Genomic DNA, 22,018 nt, shown 5'->3' with positions numbered 1-22,018 from the left:
TTTTGTTAAAATATTTACCTTTCCATGCTACAGTGGTGGTAATGATTAATAAATATTATAGCTGTTTTTCCCAGACGTTCTGGTTTATTTCTGTCTCATAAGTATTCCAAAGAAAGGCATCAGGACGCCATCCAGAGACCCAGGTTCTTTTCTCTGTCTGTTCAGCAGTTTCCTAAGATGTGTTCTTTGTTTATACAGTAGAAGCTGGCTTAGTAGTTACATATCTTATGTCCCAACCCAAAGGAAGGGTATGCAAGAGTACAGGGACAGCATTTTCTTTGTAGGAAGAGAGCATTACTTTTGTTCACATTCCACTGGTGAGAACTTAGTCACCTGGTCACACCGATCTGCAAAGGATAGCCAAACTTTTTATTTTATTTTATTTTATTTATTTTTAAAATTCCATTATAATTAACATACCATGTTATATTAGTTTCAAGTGTGCAATATAGTGATTCAACAAGTCTATACAGTACCCAGTGCTCCTAACAGTGAGTGTACTCTTAATCCCCTTCATCTTTTTCACCCATCCCCACCCCAACCATCAGTTTGTTCTCTATATTTAAGAGTCTGGTTTTTTGTCTCTTTTTTTTTTTCTTTGTTTGCACATATGAATGAAATCATATGGTATTTGTCTTTCTCTGAATGACTTCTTTTTTAAAAACTTTATTCGTTTATTTATTAGAGAGAGAGAGAGCATGTGCCTGTGGGCACTTGAGCAGGGAGAGGAATAGAGGGGGAGGGAGAGGGACAAGCTGACCCTGCACTGAGTGCGGAGCCAGTGCGGGGCTTGATCTCACAACCCCGAGACCATGACCTGAGCCCAAACTGAGAGTCAGGCACTCAACCAACTGAGCCACCCAAGCAGCCCTCTTTGTGTGACTTATTTCACTTACGATCTCAGGGTAATTATACTCCATATAGCTCCATCTATGTTGTTGCAAATGGCAAGATTTCATTCTTTTTTATGGCTGAGTAATATTCCTCTGTGTGTGTGTGTGTGTGTGTGTGTGTGTGTGTGTGTGTGTACTATATCTTCTTTATCTCCTCTGTGGCAGGCTCTATTCTAAACCCTTTTAATGTTTTATCTTTCACTTCTTACACCAACTGTGTGAGGAAGGTAGTTCATAGGTGAGCAAACTGAGGCACAGAGAGAGGTAAAGTGACTTGCCCACAGTCACACAGCACGTATATGTAGAGCTGGGATTTTCATCTGGTCTGTCAGATCCCAGGGCTCATGTTCATACTCACTGAAACTGAAGAGAGAAAGGGAAGCTAGAAGCACATTGCACAGAGTGGAGAAACCTGAGCATGTGTAACCTTCATCTGTGTTGCAGCTTGGCCCTGGCCCCCTCCCCACAGTGCTTCATTGATGATGTGGGGCAGTTGACCTCAGGACATGAGGGACAGAGGACATCCGCAGTGCCTTCTCTCAGGTTCTCCCCACACAGTGGTCAGGAGTATCAGCTGGGAAGCTTTCCTTTTGGTCTCTAGATTTATAATAAAATCTTATCAAGCATCTTCAAGGAGAAGTGAACTTCAGGTGTTTCGAGGTGTTTGGGACTACAAAAATGGGTAACATGCAAATAGAGTAAGCATTTTCCAACTCAATAGAAGATTCTCTGGTAGAGAAGCAGAGTCTAATACTGGAGAATTAGTTTTTCCTCACGGAGGCGGGGGTTGGTGGTGGTTTGCAATTGTGCATAAGGTTTGGGTGGTCACATCTTTGGTTGCTAGTAACATTCACACGAGCTGAATCAGAGATGAGGATTTTATTGGAAAGCTGCAGAGGGTACATGCCAGGAGAGGATACATCTGGGCTTGGTGAGAGAAGAACCATCATATCAAGGGCTGGCCTACTTCCTATTCTGTCTCTGCCCTTCTGTCCCCCTTTTTTTGCCCACACATTCTCTCATTTCTGCTTCTCTCTGTCCTCTCCTTTATGTTTCTCTGGGTCCATGGTACTTTCTCTGGCATACGTAGCCAACCTGAAATGGCAGCATGGAGCCCAGTGTCCCACACACAACCAACTGAAGTCTTCTGTGGTCCAGAGAAAGCCTGATTGTAGCGAGGCCAGAAGTGACGGACTTCCCCTGGGGCAGGTGTTCACGCTTGGGCCAGTTGGCAATAGGGGTTGGTAGTGAACGAACTTAAAGTTTTTAAGAGAGAGTATTTTGTGGAGCAGGGTCTGTGTGCTGGACAGATGTTCCAAAGGTGTCTTCCACAGCTGGACAAAATGACCACTTATGGGTCATTTACCTTGTACAAGACCTTCTACTGTCTGGAAGTGGAAATCAGGACTGCCCCAACTATTCCATATAATTTTATTCATACCCCAGTCTAAAGCACCTGGACGGACAGGTGTCCAAGGAGGTAAATAACAAAGGGAGATGAAGCTACAGCTCTCTCTGCGCCAGTGACAAGGGCACCTTGCTCAGAAAGTGGAGTCGTGTTGCAGTGCCCAACTGCTCCGCCCTGCTCCAGACATCTCTTTTGAGGCATCTGGTTTACTGAAAGACTTGCAACCTGGAAAACCCAGAGGTTTATCTTCTTAGAGGTTAAACTTAATGTTTAACATGGTTCTGGAGTCAACTAGAGGAAGAACACACTCAGCAAAACTAGAGTGATAGTTTATGCAAAAATCACTGAAAAAATCTGAAACAATGAAAAATTTAGTCCGAGAATTAGTTTCCCAGAATGTGTGGTGGAAGCCACCGACTGATGAACCCTTCACAAACCGCAGTATTTTTACAAGTCTCTGTTGTCAGCGCTGACCCTGGTGACATCTCCAGAGGGTTTTCCCTTACTGTTCTCATTTTTCTGTGCCAGATTTAGAGGACTTCACTGAAAATCCAATCCCTACAAAAGTGAATTGTCTTTTAGAGAAGTTGATTTCTCCTGACTTGGTATCATTTTGCTTTCGTACAAGGAGCCTATGGAGTAGTCTTCCAACAGGCTTTGCCTAAGCATTTGCTGGTGCTTTCCTTAATCACAGTTTGATGAACTCTTCGTACATGTACACCAGCCAATTTTACGGCCCCAGAATCTTGCTCAGGAGACAGACACTGATTTTTCCTGCAGTTGATTTGAAAGCCTTTACCATCTGGGATTTTTAGTAACTTGTAATAGCAAATGGATGCCATGTGTTCAGGACTTTGTTGCCCAAACTCTAGATTGGTTGTGCAGGAAATGCGTGGTAATAAATAAATAACATAAATTTGTTTCACATTCATTTGTGGAGCTAATGATCAAAATAGATTTTAATAACTGATCTCTTGTTTAATTTGATTTATTGCCTGAATGCCTAACTTAGTGGAAAAAAGGCAAATGCTAGTGTATTAATTTGGATTTCCTGAGAACATTTGACCCGGAATAAAATACCATTTCTCATCTTCCCCTCCCCTACAGCAGTGTTACTATGTTCAGAAAATGGAAACCAAGCAAGGTTTAAGTGACTTAATCAGGGGTTATATTTGCTTGCAAGGAGCGGAATGCACCTGAACTAAAAAGGCTTCTATTTTGGAAAGCATGCAAGGGTATCTCGTAGAATCCAGTGGTTTGGAGTATGGGTGAGTCTGCCTAAAATGTGGAACCGGAGCAGCTAATCTCTCTAAATTTCTCGTTAGGGTCACACTTGCAGGTCATTGCATCTTTTCTGTTCTTCTCTCTTTCCAAATCAGCGTTCTTTGTTTTGGCATATATATGTACCAGACGTGGCTCCCTGTCTTCTGTCCCTTCCCTTGGCAAGCACCCAATATGGAACGACAAGGTCTCCAGGTCCCAGTTTCAAATTCCTGGGGAAGAGTTCAGTTAGACCAGCTCGGACCAGTTATCCAGTCCTGGTCTAAGCATCTGCGGGCAGGAAGACGCAGTCACGTGATTAGCAGTCTTCTCAGCTAGAGCTATGAGAGCTGATGCTCAGGGATAGAGAAGGGCAGATGATACAAAGAGGTTCTCTCGGGTGGGTGGTGAGGAGGAAATCATCAGTGTCTTTGATTCACCAGATGTGGAAACCGCTTATTTACATACCACCTGCAGCCTGGAAATGATATCTGTTTCCTGGCCCATCTCTATTAATCCTGCTGATTTGTTTCTGTTTTTCATTTAGTCATACTTTCACCTCCTCCCTTTGCTTCTCCTCATTTCATTTTCTCTCCTCTGTCTCTCAGTTGGTGCTTCAGAAAAGTAACATGATACGTCTGGTGGTAGAAAGAGCTCTGTCAGAGGGAACCCAAGAGCAGCCTCTCATTCACACTTGCGCAGTGCTAGACCTTGGGCAAGTCACTTAATCACCCTTGGCCCTGGTTTCATTTTCCGAAAATGAATGGACCTAGGCTAGATGCTGGGAGAAACCTTAGAGATCATCTTTTCCAGGATGCTTAATATCTGTCCACTCAGCTGTCATTCTACAAGTACAGCACCCATGGCAGACATTACTAATTGATCCCAGCATGCTTCCCTGCTGATCCAGGACTATATTTAGAATCCTCCACAACAGTTCAGGCGGTCACTGCCAATCAGATGGAGGCAACCGACCTTTGAGACGTGACCAATTAGCCATCTCTAAGCGAGAAATAGAGGCCCAGGTATCTACCATTTTTCTTCCTATTACTTTCCTTAAAGAAATGGGATATGTGAAGCCATTATTCCTAATTCCCTGAAATTTTGAAGGACAAAATAATAAATGCCCTCCTCTGCCCTTTTCTTCCCAATTATTCATTCTTTTACAAAAACTCTGCTTACTTCCTGACCTCCATCCAATCCAGCCTTTAATTTCTCCTGTGGCTGAAGAATCGACCGTTCTTTTAGCAAAGATGAGTCAGCCACGTTTGTCTGGGAGCCTCAGAATTAGCCTGGCTTGTTTTGCAACTGTGTGGTGGCAGGCAACCGTGAGAGTTATTTTACTTTTTGAAAATATGTTTTCTGCAGTTATATTTGGACTGGAAAAAAGATCCTTGCAGTCTCAGCTCAAATTACATTCAATGTTCCTAATTGCTGTTACCCTCAAATATGATAGTGAGTGAGGTCACATCGTCAGTTTACATTTCTCATCTATATTTACAAATGACACAGCTTTGGAACATCTGCTCTGCCTACGGAGCACTCAGTTTTGCAGATGATGCAGCTGTAATGGTTGCTGGCACCATTGTTTCCTCGACGACAACGATGCTCAGAAACATCTCTTCTTTCTGCCTTTCCTGCTGGTTGCTGTTCTTTAAGTTGCTTTCTGGAGTTCATTTCTCCAGGAGAGATGGGCTTAAACTTCTAAGGCAGCATATTTTTATTATTTCTGCTGAAAGGCTTCTTCCTGGAATAGTTACTGATGGCAGTCTCCCCATGGCAGGGCCACCTTATTATATAACAGCTCTGTAGGTAGGGAGGCTGTAGGTCTAAAATAAAGGAGACAAAGGTAAAGCCTTTGCAGAGGTCGGACCTAGGGTACAATCTGTATCTCTAATGCATAGGCACCCAGTGCTGGCTTCCCAGTCAAGAGAATCCTTGTTGTTCATAGAGAATGTGGCCATCCATTTTAGTCCTCCTTGGAAAGGGGTAGTGCTCGAGATGAATGAGGAAGAGTGGGGGTGTGGTTCATGCAAACTACATTTAAATGCTTTCCTCTTGTTGTTATTTACTTCCATTTTAAAGTAAGATAAGCTGATAGAAGTGAGGACTTAAATACTTTCATTTCTGGAGCCAACTGTCCATTTGCAGGAAATGCAGAGGACAGAGGAACATGCTGAGTTGCACCATGAGCATGCATCAGCCCAGTTGCACCATGAATATGCATTGGCCTAGTCCAGACTGTGGAAACTACAGGTTCTTCATCAGATAGGTTGTAAGCAAACAAAAGGAAAGGAGAGGAAAATCTGAAGATCAAAAGATACTTAAAAGACATGGCAAAAAATTTTTTTGTTATTGGGTAAGATTAATCTATATCTAGGGGATAAAACTATTTGAAAATTATTTCTTGGCTTAAACCGTGCCACAATTAATGGGCTCTTCTAGATGACTTGATTTTGCCCTCTTGTGTTACAGACAAGGAACATGGGGCCCAGTCAGGCAAAGTGATTTGCTCCATGTCTAAAAGGGAGCAGGTAGGAGAACCATGGTGGGAATCCAGATCTCCTGGCTCATGTGTGAAGCTTCTACTACTTCCCCTCAGTATGATCTTTATCATGCATTAATTTTATCTTTGAGTTCATTGACATAGATAAAATCACAGCAGAGTTGACTACATCTTGGAGACTCTGTTAATCTGTTCTGTTAATTGCTTTACAAGCAGATTGGCTCTTTGTCCAGTGTAAAGTAGCTATAAGCCCAGGAGCTGTACATTCTCTGACTTACGGATTCACAGAATAAAGTTAGTCTTTTGCTCTCTACTTGCTTTGACATTATAAAGTTAGTTTCATTGTTCAGCACTATGAAAGTGCTCTAAGGTTGCAATTAAAGCTATAAAATAATCTTACTTTTGTTATAAAATTTCATTTTTTCCCCCGATAGTTCTGGCACTGATTTAAATTAGATATTTTCACATGTGTAGCACTTTTTCTTGGGGAATCCATTCTTAAATAGACTGGCTGTTTTGAAAAGGGGGAACTGCCTGATAGAAATCCTCAAATTTTTGAATAAAGACATGTGTATCACTACCATACAAGCAATTCAGCCAACAAATTCACTTTACTGAAATAGATTTTGGGTTAAATTATTCAATATTTCCATCCAGTTTGAGAGAAAATAGATTTTAATGAAGGCTATATAATATGCTATATTATGCTACAGTGGCATGTTTGTCATTGATTATTTTTACTTTTGAAAAGAGCCAGGATTTGAGGCTCAATTACAAGGAATTGACAATCCAACCAATGTGCCACAAGAAACATTTAATTCCTTTTGATATTTGTAAGAAGTCAACAATACATGCCACTGGTTCACTGGCAATGGTTCTTACAATTATTTACTACGAAAATAATAGCACTAACCATTCAGGGTGGAAGATAGAAATGTGTTATTTATCTTGAGGGTAATAATGTATGTTTTAACTTCAAGAAGCTGTGCATTTAAAATTACACTGGAGCAAGAGGTGTGGAAAATCGCAAGCTAGATAAACTTGACTTCAAGAGAGTTTTGGTTTTTTTTAAAGATTTTACTTATTTATTTATTTGAGAGCAAGAGCAAGAGAGAGAGAGCACAGGGGGAGAGGGAGAAGCAGACTCCCCGCTGAGCAGGAAGCCAGATGCGGGGCTCAGTCCCAGGACTCTGGGATCATGACCTGAGCCGAAGGCAGCCGCTTAACCAACAGAGCCACCCAGGCACTCTGAGAGCTGTTCTTTCTTTAGGGACCATCAGAGAAGGAGAGAGGTTTCCATCCCTTAAAATGTCATCACAGTTTCAGTTTTCCCTTGGTCATCCAGATGAGCCCCTCCCAATCCTTAGTGTCACAATGTTCTGTGGAGGCCATTGCTCCACGTCAGGCCCTCCTCACATTTCCTCCCTGCCTCCCCAACTCCATCAGTGATGAGTGGGAAATGCCTTTCTCACTAGTACTCTCACCCATGAAAGGAAACTTCAGGTCTTCTTCAGAAAAGATTGATTCTCAGGCTTGGAGAGCTCCTGGACTAGTTAATAAAATGAATTTTGGAAGCCCACTTTAGATTGGCTAACTTTTAATTCTGTCAACTAAGGGCATGGCTACTCCTGCTGTCATTATCATTTAGAAAAGCAAGGAAATGTTGACACTAAAAATGGAGGATTATCCATTAGACCCAGAAAGGCAGTTGATGAAAACACACATATATGCACACAATTATAGTTACATTTCTTGTTTTGTCTTGGTTGGGTGAAAACTGCTTTGGAGCAGAGTTTGGACAGGCGTTTGGAAACCTTGTGCTGAGTGGGTTTTTTTTTGTTGTTGTTGTTTTTTAATGACATTTTTAAAGGTGGACTCTTTTCAAGTTCCTTAAATAATGTTTAACACCTTGGGGTAGGGGCTTTACCTTATATGCTCCTCTCTATTGAGGCAGGATGCAGTTGTGATTATGACTCTGGAGTCAGAATGCCTGCATTATAAATATAAATATAAATATAAATGTATATGTATATATAAGATTTATTATGAGGTTTTGGCTCATATGATTATGGGGGCTGAGAAGTCCCACCACCTGCAGGGGGCAAGCTGGAGACCCAGGAAAGCCCATGTTGTAATTCCAGCCAAATCTGAAGACCTAAGAACTGGGGGAAATCGATGGTGTAAATCCTAATCCAAGGGCAGAAAATTGTTATCCCAACTCAAACAGGCAGGAGGGGAATGAATCTTCTCTTGCTCTGACTTTTGTACTATTCAGCCCCACCCACACTGGGGAGGCCAACTGACTTTATTGTGCCCACCAGTTCCAATGCTGATCTCATCCAGAAACACCCTCACAGACACACAGAAATGTGTGGGTAGCCCATGGCCCAATCAAATTGACACATAAAATTAACCATCACAAGCATCTTCCTGATAGTAGTGTTGTAAGGATGAAATGTAGTGTTGTAAACAGGACAGAAGTGGACCACAGGAAACATTCAGGAAGTGCTAGTGTCTGGCACACAGTAGGTGCTCAGGTTAATGGAGTGAGTGTAGGGAGGCTAAGTTTCATGTCTATGGTAGGATACTTTTACTGTGGACTCGTGTCTTTCAAGCACATGGCGGTTACGCAGACACACATGGCATGTCCCCCCTGACGAAATGGTGCATAGTCTGTCCTAGGATCCTCCTGGACAAGAGTGGAACCTGTGCTGGGTAGGCCAGATGGGGAGAGCACTGGCATTCTGGTTCCCTTTTATGGGCACCCCAACTTCTGGCCAGACATCTCATCTGTTGTTAGTCACAGATTGTCCTGGTGATGAGAAGGATGAAGGAAGATCCATTGCCAATGCTGACCAATTACGTCTAACGATTTGGATTATTACTAGATAAACCAAGGCATTGGGAGATAGAAGTGGAACTTTCTTGATGGAATAAATTGAAACTTAAAATAGATAGATCTTACCACTTAATACCAAATGAGAGAAAATGTAGTCTCAGAGACTTCTAAATTATAGAATTAAAAAAAAAAATGCTATATTGGTATGACCACATATGTAAACACTAGAGCAAATAAACTATTCATGAAAATTAATTGCTATGAACATATTGGCTATCTTTTTGAGTTTTGGCACTTCTGAAGGGTTTGAAAATTATTTACTTAGAATAAATACTTTCTTCTTTTTTACCTTAAAGGCAGTTAGTTTAATTGTTATTCAGTCCTAATAGAGTTGGTTGGTAATTCCTTTTTATAAACATCTGAATTAACAAATCCTGAAGTAGTGATATGCATTATTAATGAGGTTAGACTAATGTAGTAAAACTTGTGTCTGCATCAGTCATCAATGAATATGAATTAAAGATGAATAATAATATTTGTCATTAATATGGGCAGCATATTCTGCTTCTTGGCCCCCACACAGACAGTTGCAGAGTTTTAGAGTTTAGTTGTAAAAAGAACATCAGTATCCATGGATCATCACACAGCCTTCCCAGTAGAGCATTTTTCTTGTATGTCTCTAGTCAGGGGGGAAAACAATCAAGTTATTGATACTATCATTTTACCTAAATCAACTTAATGCCCCTAGAAGGCATTAGAGCCAGACAGTATAATGCTGGTCCCTGACATTCATTACACAGAACTTTACAGATCTCCTAGTGCTCACCCTTATGTTCTCTCAAGTCATGAATATCAGTAGAAGAGTTCATGAATAAGTCTGATAAAATACACAGTGAAACGAGCATACCGGCGCAGAATTGGCCAGCTGTGTAATTTCGAAGGGCATGTTTTCAGATTCCATGATGGATTTAGTCCACTTGTCTGTTCTTCTTTGGTTTTTCTGTATCTGAATTTGCTCAAGGGCAATGACTTTATGCTCTGAAATGATCTTAAGTTAGAATTCCCCCAAGGTGTTCTTCAGAGCGGGGGTTCCTTGGGATATTAGCTGGTATCATGCAAAAGAGAAAAAGAAGAAAGAGTTCCAGAGTCAACTAGTTTGGGGATTTTCTAGATTAAATATAACATTTGTTTACCGTCAGACTTTTGGCGACTTTGGTTTATTTGTCTGCACTGTGAATCTCTCAGAAGAGATTTCCTATTTTCAATACAAAACCTTTTGCCCTCAGAGTGTCGCATGGAACCGATATTTATGGGAACAGTTGTTGGGACACGGTTTCCTTTGCTTGTTCTCAGTTTTAGAGGCTGTCGGGTTGTCTGGATGTCCCTGATAGAGGACTATTGTCTTTTCAATCTAACAAAATACTCTGTGAGGTGCAAAGTGAATGGGAAGGTCTCTGCCTATCATGAATAACAATGTAAATGATTCAAGGTTGGGGTTACAAATAATAACGTTTAGGAAAACATTTAAGAGCGCAGAGTTTGGCCTAGGATCATACTACATTGCATACATTAATACAATGAAAAGTCTTAACATTCTCTTTTTGTGTCTAGTATGTTTTGTGCAGTGCTTGTGTGTTGTGTGGGCTGTCGTGGACTTTATAAATTTTTAATTTATCAATTGATAATTTATACATTAAGTAATTTATTATTATATATACACATGCATTTTTAGTAGAATTGCATAAATGTGATCCTGGAGTACACCTGGGTTTCTACTTTTTATTGCAATCTTTCCCTCCCCCCCCACACACATTTTTGCTTGGCTGCCCTGCATTCATTTACATATTTTGATTATTGTTTGTTTACTTAATATATCTTTATTGGATTTTGATATTAAAGCAGTTCTGGTTTCATAAAATGAATTGGGAATGTTTTCATGTATCTCAAAGGCCTGAATTAGTTTAATAATGTTAGCATCACCTTGTTTTTTTATTTATTTTTTTAAGATTTTATTTATTTATTTGACAGAGAGAGAGATAGCGAGAGCAGGAACATAAGCAGGGGGAGTGGGAGAGGGAGAAGCAGGCTTCCCGCTGAGCAGGGAGCCCAATGTGGGGCTCGATCCCAGGAGTCTGGGATCATGACCTGAGCCAAAGGCAGACGCTTAACGACTGAGCCACCCAGGTGCCCCTCACCTTGTTTTTTTAAAAGTTAGGTAGAACTCAGCTGAATATATCTGGTCCTGGTGCCTTTTTCAATAGTGCCTCCTCTTTGCTATGTTAATTTGTTTCAATTACTCATTTCTGGATTAATTTGGGTTATGAAGGTTATTCATTTATGTATGTGTATTTCTTTATTCTGAGAACGTGCACGCGAGAAACTCTTGTTCTGTCTCTGCCTTCTCCTGTCAGCATCTCAGCCCTAGCAGTAGTGAGTTTCACGTGTCCGGTTTGTAAGCAGTCTTAATGAGAAAGTGTTTACTTTGCAACTATGCTGAGTGAGTCATTTCGAAAACCACATGCTTGATTGTGGAAATAAGCAGACTTCGGGGGAGAAATCTAATGCAGAGGCTCAGTGAGGCTTTACTAATGCCAAGAAAGCCAGGTGGATCACCCAGGCACTCTGGAGAATTACAGCTGGAGACAAGGGATTCATTGTAAGACATGTGAACTATGCCTGAGAAGTTTGAATAAGTTTGCCACAAAGTGGGAGTATAATCATTTACTGTTATCATAGTTTAGAAAAAGACATGACTCTGAAATCTCTTAATTAGATTTTGTGCTCCTTGATGACCATCCTGGTAAGTAACATATATTGACTGCTGACCACATACCAGGATGCGTTCCAAATATTCTGCATGGGTTAATGCTGTTCGGCCTCAAGGCGACCTGTGAGCCCGAGATTATTACTGCATGCATCGTGTGAGGAGCAAACTAGCACAGAGAGGTCTGTGACCTGCCTAAATTGACACAGCTGGAACAAGGCAGCTCTGATTCCAGATCCCACACCCTTCACTGGGACACTTGACCACCTTCCCGGTAAGGATTACAGCTTGTTCACCTGTGTAAGGGAGGGCCTATCTGAGAAAGGATTTGGGGGATAAATGGCTAAGTGATTGAGCAAATAAGGGAGATAATTGGTTATAATTCTACGCAGAAAGGGAAAAGTAATAGAGCTAAAAATGGCGAGCTGTGGAAACAATGACATCTTAATTATGGGACTCTCACGTAGAAGCGGTTTACATTTACACTTTTCAACATGGCGTGAAGTCCAGTAATACGCCTTACCCAACTTCCTAAGGCCCTATTACTGCTTTTCAATTGGCTCAGACTTTCCTACATCTCCAGTCTTTCTTGCCTAATGGATTAAAATGGTCTCAACTCCCCTTAGGGCTGTTAGAATGAAATAGTAAAAATGAATAGGAAGTTTTGGAAAAGTTTGCTGATAGAATTGTCCTGTTTTGGAGGATCAGTTATTGGTGGTTAATCATGTTTTCTGTGGCTGAGTTTAGGCTGTCTACTGGGGTGAGGTTTTGGTTTTGGTTTGTTGTTTTTTTTTGTTTGTTTGTTTGTTTGTTTTTCAAAGAGAGAGTGTGCGAGTGGGGAGGGGCAGAGGGAGAAGGAGAGAGAGAATCCGAAGTAGGCTCCACGCTGCCCGACACAGTGCTCAACACAGGGCTCAATCTCACGACCCTGAGATCATGACCTGAGTTGAAATGAAGAGTCGGATCCTTAACTGACTGAGCCACCCAGGCGCCCCGTAGTGGGGTGAAGTTTTTAAACTTATAAATGACCCTATCGGAAAGATCAAGATGATGGCAGAGTGGAGGGGGAAGAGAGATACCCCAAGTCCCATTGATTTACCTCTGATGCAGATGGTGTTAGAGTTAGATGTGTGTGGTGACCTTGTCCATAAGAGGTCATTATGTCTGTCCCACCTGCCGCACAGTGATTATGATGACAGAATTGGAAGATGAGGCAATTATTTATAATACTAAAAATGTATAAATAACCTGTATCTTAATAGTCAGGGGGCAGTTAGACAAATTATAATACCATGCCTTAGTGGGAACAATATGCAGCCTAATCCAGTATGAAAAAATGCTTTAAAATAATGTTAAAAGACCAAAAGCAGGTGCAAAGTCAAATGTGCAGTGTGATCACAGGTCTGAAAATCACATAAACCAAAGCTCTTCCAAGAATAAAATCTAGAAATACAGTTCATCACAGTGTGAATTGTGGTTTTCTCGATGTGGTGGGACATACCTGTGGAGGGGGCTGAAGAATGCATGGGACTCTTTTCCTTCAACTTTTCCATCGTTTCTAAAGTTTCTGTAATGATCACATAAAGTGAGGCTTTAAAAAATGAAAGAGCAAATGTATGACTATCATAATGGGGGAATCAATTTTATTTTTAAACCTGTTCGCAAAGGATTGGAAAGCAATAAGCTTTTTATTTTATTTTATTTATTTAAAAGATTTATTTATTTATTTGACAGAGAGAGACACAGCGAGAGAGGGAACACAAGCAGGGGGAATGGGAGAGGGAGAAGCAGGCTTCCTGCTGAGCAGGGAGCCCGACGCAGGGCTCGATCCCCGGACCCCGGGATCATGACCTGAGCTGAACAAAAGCAGACGCTTAACGACTGAGCCACCCAGGGGCCCCACACTTTTTTCTTTTTTTTTAAAGAAAATCACTGTGAAAGAGCTTTCATAGTTAAAAAGCTTCTGTAGAAGTGGTAAACACAGCCTTCTATTTGCTGGCATCGCTTCAAGGAATGGCAATCTGATTGTGTTTAACTGGCACATTGAAAAAGCCCCAAGAGAAACCGTGTCAGGAAGAATGTCCCAGGCGCCAGACTTCAGAACTGTGGGGCTGGGGTGGATGCTTCCACATAGCAATGCTGCTTGATTCATCTCTTTTGACCTTCTGGGAATCGAGGTCTCGCTGATTTAGAGCTATGCTCAGTAATGTTTGTCAAAGCAGCACCAAAGAGAGATTCATCCTCACACTCAGGAGACAGGGGCAGCTACCATGTGGGCTCCAGTCTGTCGGGGTCCCTCTGGGAGGACGGAGCCCACTCTGGACCTGGCAATGGAGAAAGACCTACTCCGTCCCACACGGAGCAGAGAGCCTTGGATCTGAAGTCAGAGGGGTTGAGTCAGACTTGGCTATTATAGGGTAGCTGTCGGTGTGAATTGGCCAAGCCAGCATTTAACCTCCCTGGGGCATGGTTTGCTCACCTGTAAAATAAGGGTAATAACCTTTATCCTCTACCTCACAGGTACTGTAAGGAACAAGGTGGGATGAGGGTGTGAAAAGATTCTGCAAACCGTAAGGAGTTCCACAGACGTGTGGGATTGTGATCGTGCATGATCTGCAAGGCATTTCTGAGTTTTGACTAGCATCTGGGGCCTCTGAGGAAGCCTCAGAGTGCATCCATGCCTACCCTGGGCTAAACAAGTAATGATAACAAGAACAATATCAGTAATAGCTAGTGTTTTGGGAGCACTGTGTACCAGGCACTGTTCTAAGGACTTTACATGTATCACTTCATTTTAAAGATGTGTTTATTTATTTTAGAGAGAGAGAGCACGGGGAGGGGCAGAAGGAGAGGGAGGGAGAGGGAAACTTTAGCAGACTTCTCGCTGAGCATGGAGCCTGATGCAAGGCTCGATATCATGACCCTGAGATCATGACCTGAGCCAAAATCGAGTCGGATGCTCAACTGTCTGAGCCACCCAGGCACCCCTGTATCACCTCATTTTAATACTTAAAACAATTTCATGGTAATGTAGGTACCATGAGGTAGGTACTGGAATAATCCCCATTTTACAAATGAGGGAGAGGCACAGAGAGGTTAAGTAACTTGTCCAGGGTCACACAGCTAGCAAATGGAGGAGTGGGATTTGAATCCAGGCAGTCTGACTCTGAGGCCTGATAGAAAGCTGCAGATATTTTTCTCTGACATACAAGGAGGAGGGGTTTGGGATACTTGTTTATTAACTGGTTGTCTTAGTCTCTTACATTCAAGAGCTGCTGTTGATCAGGTTTGCTTTTCTTAAAGTGTTGCAATTAAGAAAACCTGCTGGTGGGCAGTGAATGGGACAAAGTGGATGGCTTCATGACCGTGGTTGGAAATGGGTCCCAGGCTGGCTGTGGGAAGGCCTCCTTCTCCTTGGTGTCTCCAGCAGGCCAAGGAGGGAAGCGCTGAGTGGGAAAGGACTATGACTATGGCCACATTACAGGAGTAGTTTGAGGAAACCAGGAAGCCATCCAGGGCAGCGTTGGGAGGCCCTTTGATCTTGCACGGAGAATATTTCTTAAGTAGGAGACTCTGATGCTTTGGAAAAGGAGGATCTCTGCTGGGGTCTGGAGTGAAAACAGCCATGAACAGAGGACTGACACAGTCCTATGGACTAAAGAGAGGTTCAGAGCAGAGAAAAAGCAGAGGAGCCTGATGTATGTGTGGGCTTTTGCGAGGTTCAGGTTTGTAGGCCATGCAGCGGGAATACTTTGAGCACAGCAGGCCTGGAGCCCAGGTCCGGTGTTACGGGCAAGTAGTGGGAAAGATGCGCTAGCAGCGCGGAGGGCTTTGGGAAGACCGAGCCCCGAACAACCCATCGTTTTCGTTATGCATCTGGGTGTTACCAGTGGGGGCTTGAGGTCTGGGGAGACTAGGGAGGCAGTTCTCGCCGTTTCTGACATTCTGCTTCCAAACCTGGCCAAGTACTTCCTAACCTGTTTTATATTTCATTAGTTAATGAACTTCAGTTCAAGGATAAGTTTAGCCCTGATGGGACTCTATGCAAACTTGATAAGCAAGTTATTTCCAACATAAATCCATCTCTGCTCCCCATCTTTCTTTATCCAGAACCTCCTTAAATCTCTTACCATTTAAGCTACTTCCTTTTAAAATTCTTCAGATTACCAGTTCCTTGGTGTGGGGACACACTGTCCAAACACAGGTAATTGTTGGCTGGTCCCTAGAATGAGTGATATTTGGTTTTTGTTTCTGTTTTTGTGTTTTTGTGGGGTTTTTAAAGAATGAGTGATATTTTTAATGTTCAGAAAGGATAGCCGGTTAGGGGCTTATGCAGGAAAATACCATTGCCTGTCGTCTTCCCCTCTAGTATGTAGGCTATATCATTGCGTTCTGTGCATTTTTTTTTTTAAAGACTGTTAACCATATTTGTCCGCAAAGAATAGTTCATGTCGTTGTAAGTAGAAGGGAGTTAGGAGTTTTGGACTGGAGAAGGGGGTGGATTGGAGACTCAGATTACACTGAGAAGAAAAGAATTCAGTAATTTGATTAGAATGGTGTGGCTTCTTTTTTTCTTTGAAAAATGGGATTCAAACCGAAGAGTACAACCTGTTTCATAGCAACATTCCAATGTGTCTGCTGCTGTTTCTGGTGTGGCTTTGTTTCTGCTCTTTTTTTTTTTTTTAATTTTATTTTATTATGTTATGTTAGTCACCATACATTACATCATTAGTTTTTGATTCATTGTTTCTGTATAACACCCAGTGCTCCATGCAGTATGTGCCCTCCTTAATACCCATCACTGGGCTAACTCATCCCCCCACCCCTCTCCCCTCTAGAACCCTCAGTTTGTTTCTGCTCTTGCAAAGCCCAGTGTTCTCTTCAGATAACTTCTTCTGAGTCCCAGGTACTATGTGAGAATTGTTGTTTCACAGCTTCTCTGTGATATTCCAAACAAACATATTAACTTGGGCTTCTTTTTTACTGTCTTGATGGCAACTTCTCGCCATCCTTTATGCTACTCTCCAGTCATGGTACCTCATGCTCCATCTCTTCTTCCTACACTCCCATTCACCATATAACCTTCCACAGCTCCTTACTTCCTACCTCTATTAATTTTCTGTTGCTGCATAACAGATTACCACAAACTTCTGGCTCAAAATAACATGCACTTATGATTTCCCAGTTTCCATGGGCACAGCTTCTTCCGGTCCTGTGCACAAGGTCTGTTACAAGGCTGCAGTTGGCTTGTCAGCTGGGCTGTGTTCTCATCTGGAAGCTTGGCTGGGGAAGGATCTGCTTCCAAGTTCACTCAGGTTGTTGGCAGAATTCATTTCCTTGTGGCTTCCATATCGAAGGCCCTAGCTTCTTGCTGGCTGTCAGTGGGAAACCAGCCTCACCTCTGAGGGGCTGCTCATAGTTCCTGGAGACGGCCTGCAGTTCTAGAAGCTACCTACAGCCCTTTGCCACATGGGCTTTCCTAGTATGGCCTCTTATTTCATCAGGCCACCAAGGACAGCAAGTCTACTAGCAAGACTGAGTCTTAGATGATATAAACACAAGTGTCATATCCCATCACCTTTGCCATATTCTATTGGTTAGAAGCAAGTCACAGGTCTTGCTCATACTCAAGAAGAAGGGTCACGCAAAGACATGACCGCCAAGAGACAGGGATCATGGGAATACTGTAGAGTGTGTCAAACACACTCCTATATGCAACCTGTATCACACTTCTACTTCACTACCTTTTTTTGAGTGTTTTAAGCTTTCTGTAATTTGGTTTTGTCCTACTTCTCTTAATTTACTTCTCTCTTCTTAATAAATTACCTCTCATTTCCCCCTCAAGATTTTTTCTTCCCTTTCTACCCCTACCATGTTAGGTCAATTAATACAAATATATTTTATTTATTAGCATCGACATAATTTTAAAATCTTGTGTATAAAGCAGAAGTAATTTTCATTGAAATGAAGAGTTCTTAGCTGTGTTTTGTCTTCTGAATCCTTTTGAGAATCTCATTAAAGCTATAGAGATTCATTTCCCAGAAGTGAGGGACACAATCCTGTATTGTTTCAGTTATTATTGCTGCATAGCAAAGCACCCCTAGCTTAGTGTGGTAAAATAGCAACCATTTTATAATGCTCATGGATTCAGGAATCCAGACAGAGCACGGTGAAGAAGGCTTGTCTCTGCTTCATGATTCTTGGGGACTCAGGAGGGAAGACTGAAACAGCCAGGGTGACTTGAATGGTTAGGGACTAGAATTCCCTGCAGGCTTCTTCATTCACATGGGCAGGGATGACTGGGAGTCTTGGCTCAGCTGGGACTGTTGACTGGAGTACTTATACATGGCCTCTCCATGTGGCTTGGGCTGCTCACAGAGTGGTGGTGGCTCCAGGAGGGAGAGTAAGGGAGTATATGGAGAGCAAGCCTTCCAAGAGGCCAAGTGGAAGCTGCCTGGCCTTTTGTGATGGGAGCCTTGGAAGCCACATGGCATTGCTTCTGCCACACTGAAATTGGCTGAATGATCTCAAGTCCACTCGGCTCCAGGTGGAGGGGACATAGACCTCACCTCTTAATGAGAGGCATATAGGAGAAATTGCAGCCATTAAACACACACACACACACACATACACACATACAAACACAAATATATTTAAAGGATTAGATTATCTGAGAATTGAAAGGGGTCATAGAGGATGATCTGTTTCAGTCCTCTACCATGGCTCAATTCCTTCTCACAACTTTCCAGTCATCCCATGCTTGGACCACTGTGGGGGCAGAGGGATTCCTTCTGGTCTCTCCTGTCATCCACTCCCACCCCTTTCCAGTCTGTTCTGTTCTTCACTCCATAACCAGAATGCTTGTTCTAAAACACAAATTTGCTCCTGTACATCACCCATCTTTACCTCCCCACCCCACTCCACTTCAAACCAGATTTTCTAACTTCAGTTCTCCTTGGCTTGTTTCTGTCAGATTGTTCTAACATTTTTAGGTAGTAATGGAGAAAGCTCTAGAAGTACCTTTTCTTTTTTACTTTTAATTTAAAATATGACTTAAGGGCACTTACTGGGGTCATGAACGCCATCAACACTGCAGAACCATGGAAAGGGGACCAGAGAATCGTCAAGCAGGATTGTTTCTCTTCCCGAGCGTGAAATTTCCAGCTTTCTGCTCAGTTATGTTCTTGCCTCCTTTCCTGTGGAGCTCACCATTTTGTGCCTTTCTCTTCTTTCCTTTCTGCCTGCAGCTTTGCACAGGAAATGTTGGTGCTGACAGTCTGATTTCTCTGTAGGTGCTTGCAGTGACACTGGGTCTTGTAAGGTGTCTCCAGTCCTCAGTTGGATGTGCATAGTTTATCTTTCAGAGAGAGAAAGATGTCACTGGGGCCATCTTTCCAAGCATAGACAACCTCAGTTATTTGGCTGGAGAGGACTTAGGGTCCTAAAAACACATTTACATCCAGATACACTGTCCTTTCATTTTGCATTTTGGGTTTCTTGCATGAGGTTTATTTTGGTGTCATTGGCCACGGCAGGTAGTCACGTTGATCTTCGATTTTCTAGGTTGTGAGTTTTACAGTCCAACCCTTGTAGGTGGTACAGAAAAAAAGATTTAAGATACACAGGTATCTTCTGCATCTTTGCTCAAATATCACTTCATCAGAGACTGTTGCTCACATACCTGCCCCGTAGGGTAGCTCAGCATTTGCATCTGTGCAATTACATCATTGTCTGAATACGGTTAATGAGTCTTCTGTGCTAGGGCGGCAGCTCTGTGAGATGGGAGCAGTGTCTGCCTTGCCCACCCCTTCTCTCCAGGGCCTTCCACTGCAGGCACTTGATGACCAGCTGATGCCTGATCGTGTGGTATTTTGTTTCACAGGAATAGACAATCTACAGATAACAGTCAGCCCGACCCCGGAGTCATTTCCTCATGGGAAAGTGTTACCGATTGCACCAACATGGCCTTTCTCCGAAGTCCAGTCTTCCTCGGCAGTGGCCAGAATCCAGAATGTGCTGGGACCGTCCCCTGACAACACGAGCGTGCTGCAGTTCCCCCGAACACCTCCTCCCAAGACACACCGCAGAGCTAGGGCTCACGGGGACTTCTCTTCCTCCCCTTACCAAGGAAGTGGCCATAGCACCTCCCTCGAGCCTTCCAAGGATTCCACGGAGTCTGTGGTCCAGCCGAGACCTCAAGGGGGAAAAGACGCAACCTCCGTGTCAGGTTTGCCTCACACCAGCATGCTCCCCTCATTGTCCACGACCCCATCTCAGCCAGTATGGGTAGGGACTCCTTCCATTTCAACACAACATTCCCCAAGATCAGACATGCTCCCATTTTTCCCTCCACCTTCATCCTCTTCATTGCCTCCTGACTCACCTCATTCCATCATCTTTTCTAAACCAGCCGAACGGCCCACCCAAGTGCCTTTCTTCCCCCAAACAGCTCCACCTGGCTCCTCTTCAAGTCAGAGCATAGCTAATTCCCCAAGCCCATTTGCTGGTGAAATGAACCACACTTGGTCCAAAAATGCCCAGGATTTGATAGGCATCCCTCATCTAGGTTTTTCTGGATCCTCAGCAGTGCAGCGGCCCGAGCTGCGCCCCACAGCGGGTCCTCACTCCGCGGGCTCCCCCACACCTGAGTTTTTGAGCTCCGTGGCAGAACTGGCCCATCTGCCTCCCCCTCCCCTGGTGCCTGGAAGTCTTCCTCGGCTTCCAGATGGACCTCCCTCATGGTCAGTGTTGGAAGTGGCTTCAAGTCCCACATCCACCCACCCCGTCGAAGCTGGGCTGGCTGAAGGAGTGCACAGTGGGGTGTCTTTGCCTACTGCTAAGAGTGCAGCCGTGGCAGCAGGGACCCAGGAGGCTGTGTCTTCACTTTTCCAGACTGCAGAATCAGTGGCAGTGGAAACGACCAGCAGAAAGCTAGCCCCTGCTACCGCAAATGACTCCGCTCACCCACGGCATTTGTCAGCAGCTCCAGAGAATTCCGAAGGGCCCGTCCTTTCGGCAGAACACACGGCTTCTTCGTTGGTGCCTTCTCCTCTGCCTCTCCCCACTGCCAGCAGAGGGCAAGCCGTCCTTCCTGGGGCATGGAAAAGCACAGCAGCAGCCTTTCCCTCAGCTCCCACTTTCCCCCAGCTGCTACAGATTCATGCCTCCCCATCCACGGTGCCCCAAATGCCAACTCCTCAAGAGGAGGGCACTGACGGAGCCCCTCCTGCTGTGGCTACAGACCTCCCCCTCTCAAGCAAATCCCCCGATCTTCTTTCCACGATTTGGGTCTTTCCCCTGTGGGAAGAAGAGAGCGTGAAAACTGTTTTAAAGAAAAACGAAAAGGCAAATTTGACAGTTGCTCTCCAGACCCTTCCAAGTAAAGAGATTCCAAGTCTTCACACTGTAAATGGGTTCACCTCTGATTCCAGCACTGATCATATTTCATCTTTTTTCATTACAACACTAAGAACAAACCTCCCTACAGAATTAGCTCTCCCTTCCATGCCCTCCGTACGAAGCACCCAGACTATTTCCCCATCCCCCAGCTCGTCCAACATCAACCCAGAGGCTCATGCAGCTGTGGTAGACCACTCTGAGTCGCCAGTCTCAACTTCCCAGCAGGTGACAACATTTCCCTCCTCCGCTGAGGTCTATGATTTCTCAACAATGAGACATGTGAAAAAGCCAGCAACCACAGATGTTTTCTGGAGTTCTCTTCCCACAGAAACTGGATCCCTCTCCATAGAGCCAATGATATCTGGCTTGCTGCAGCAAACAAATTATGATTTAAATGGGCACACAATTAACTCCACCAGTTGAGAAACTCATTCAGCTTCAACTCCTCCTCCCAGTGGTTCAACTTGAGCTGCCAGTACAATAAAATCTTCAGATTTCAGAGCTACTGCTGGGCATTTAGTGACTGCAGAAGGCTTTAACATTCAGCTTCCAGTCCTTCGTACAAGCCCCAACCAGCCCATTCAACAGTCAGAGGTTACCATGGTTGGAAACCATACAGACTTCGTGTCCATAACTGGTAACCATTCCAGAGACTTCCAAACAGCTGAGGTTGGAGAGTACCCATCCGCAAGCCAACATGCTGCGTCTCGTCCCCACCTGCAGCTGCCTGTGCATCCAACATGTGCTCTTTCTCCAGCTTCTCCAAGGCTCACTTCCACAGCCGGCTTGCACGAAGTGCTTTCAGATGGAAGGGATACGAGTCTCTCCATTTCCAGTGACATCTCTCCATCTCCTGTGATAAGCGCTTCTCCACCATTCCAGAGTCTCTTGAGATATCACAGTACGGCTGAATCTCCTCCTCTATCGACCAGGGCCAGATTCAGGACCC

At 43.6% G+C, this 22,018-nt stretch overlaps 1 protein-coding gene across 5 annotated transcripts in view; it reads left to right on the top strand.

Moving 5' to 3' along the window:
• The window catches only part of KIAA1549L (KIAA1549 like), a 263,990-nt gene that overhangs the window by 124,420 nt on the left and 117,552 nt on the right, over positions 1-22,018 (top strand). For 4 of the 5 annotated variants that reach the window (XM_036107246.2, XM_036107221.2, XM_036107213.2 and 1 more), the window contains exon 2: positions 19,553-19,897. The exons of the other annotated variant lie outside the window; for it this stretch is intronic. In XM_036107246.2, coding sequence (XP_035963139.2) covers positions 19,553-19,897 — 345 coding nt within the window. The remainder of the gene's footprint in view (positions 1-19,552; positions 19,898-22,018) is intronic. 5 annotated transcript variants of the gene reach the window in all.

The sequence above is a fragment of the Halichoerus grypus genome, chromosome 11 (assembly GCF_964656455.1).
Source record: "Halichoerus grypus chromosome 11, mHalGry1.hap1.1, whole genome shotgun sequence".
Lineage (NCBI taxonomy): Eukaryota > Metazoa > Chordata > Mammalia > Carnivora > Phocidae > Halichoerus > Halichoerus grypus.
This window is presented reverse-complemented; position numbering and strand designations above follow the sequence as displayed.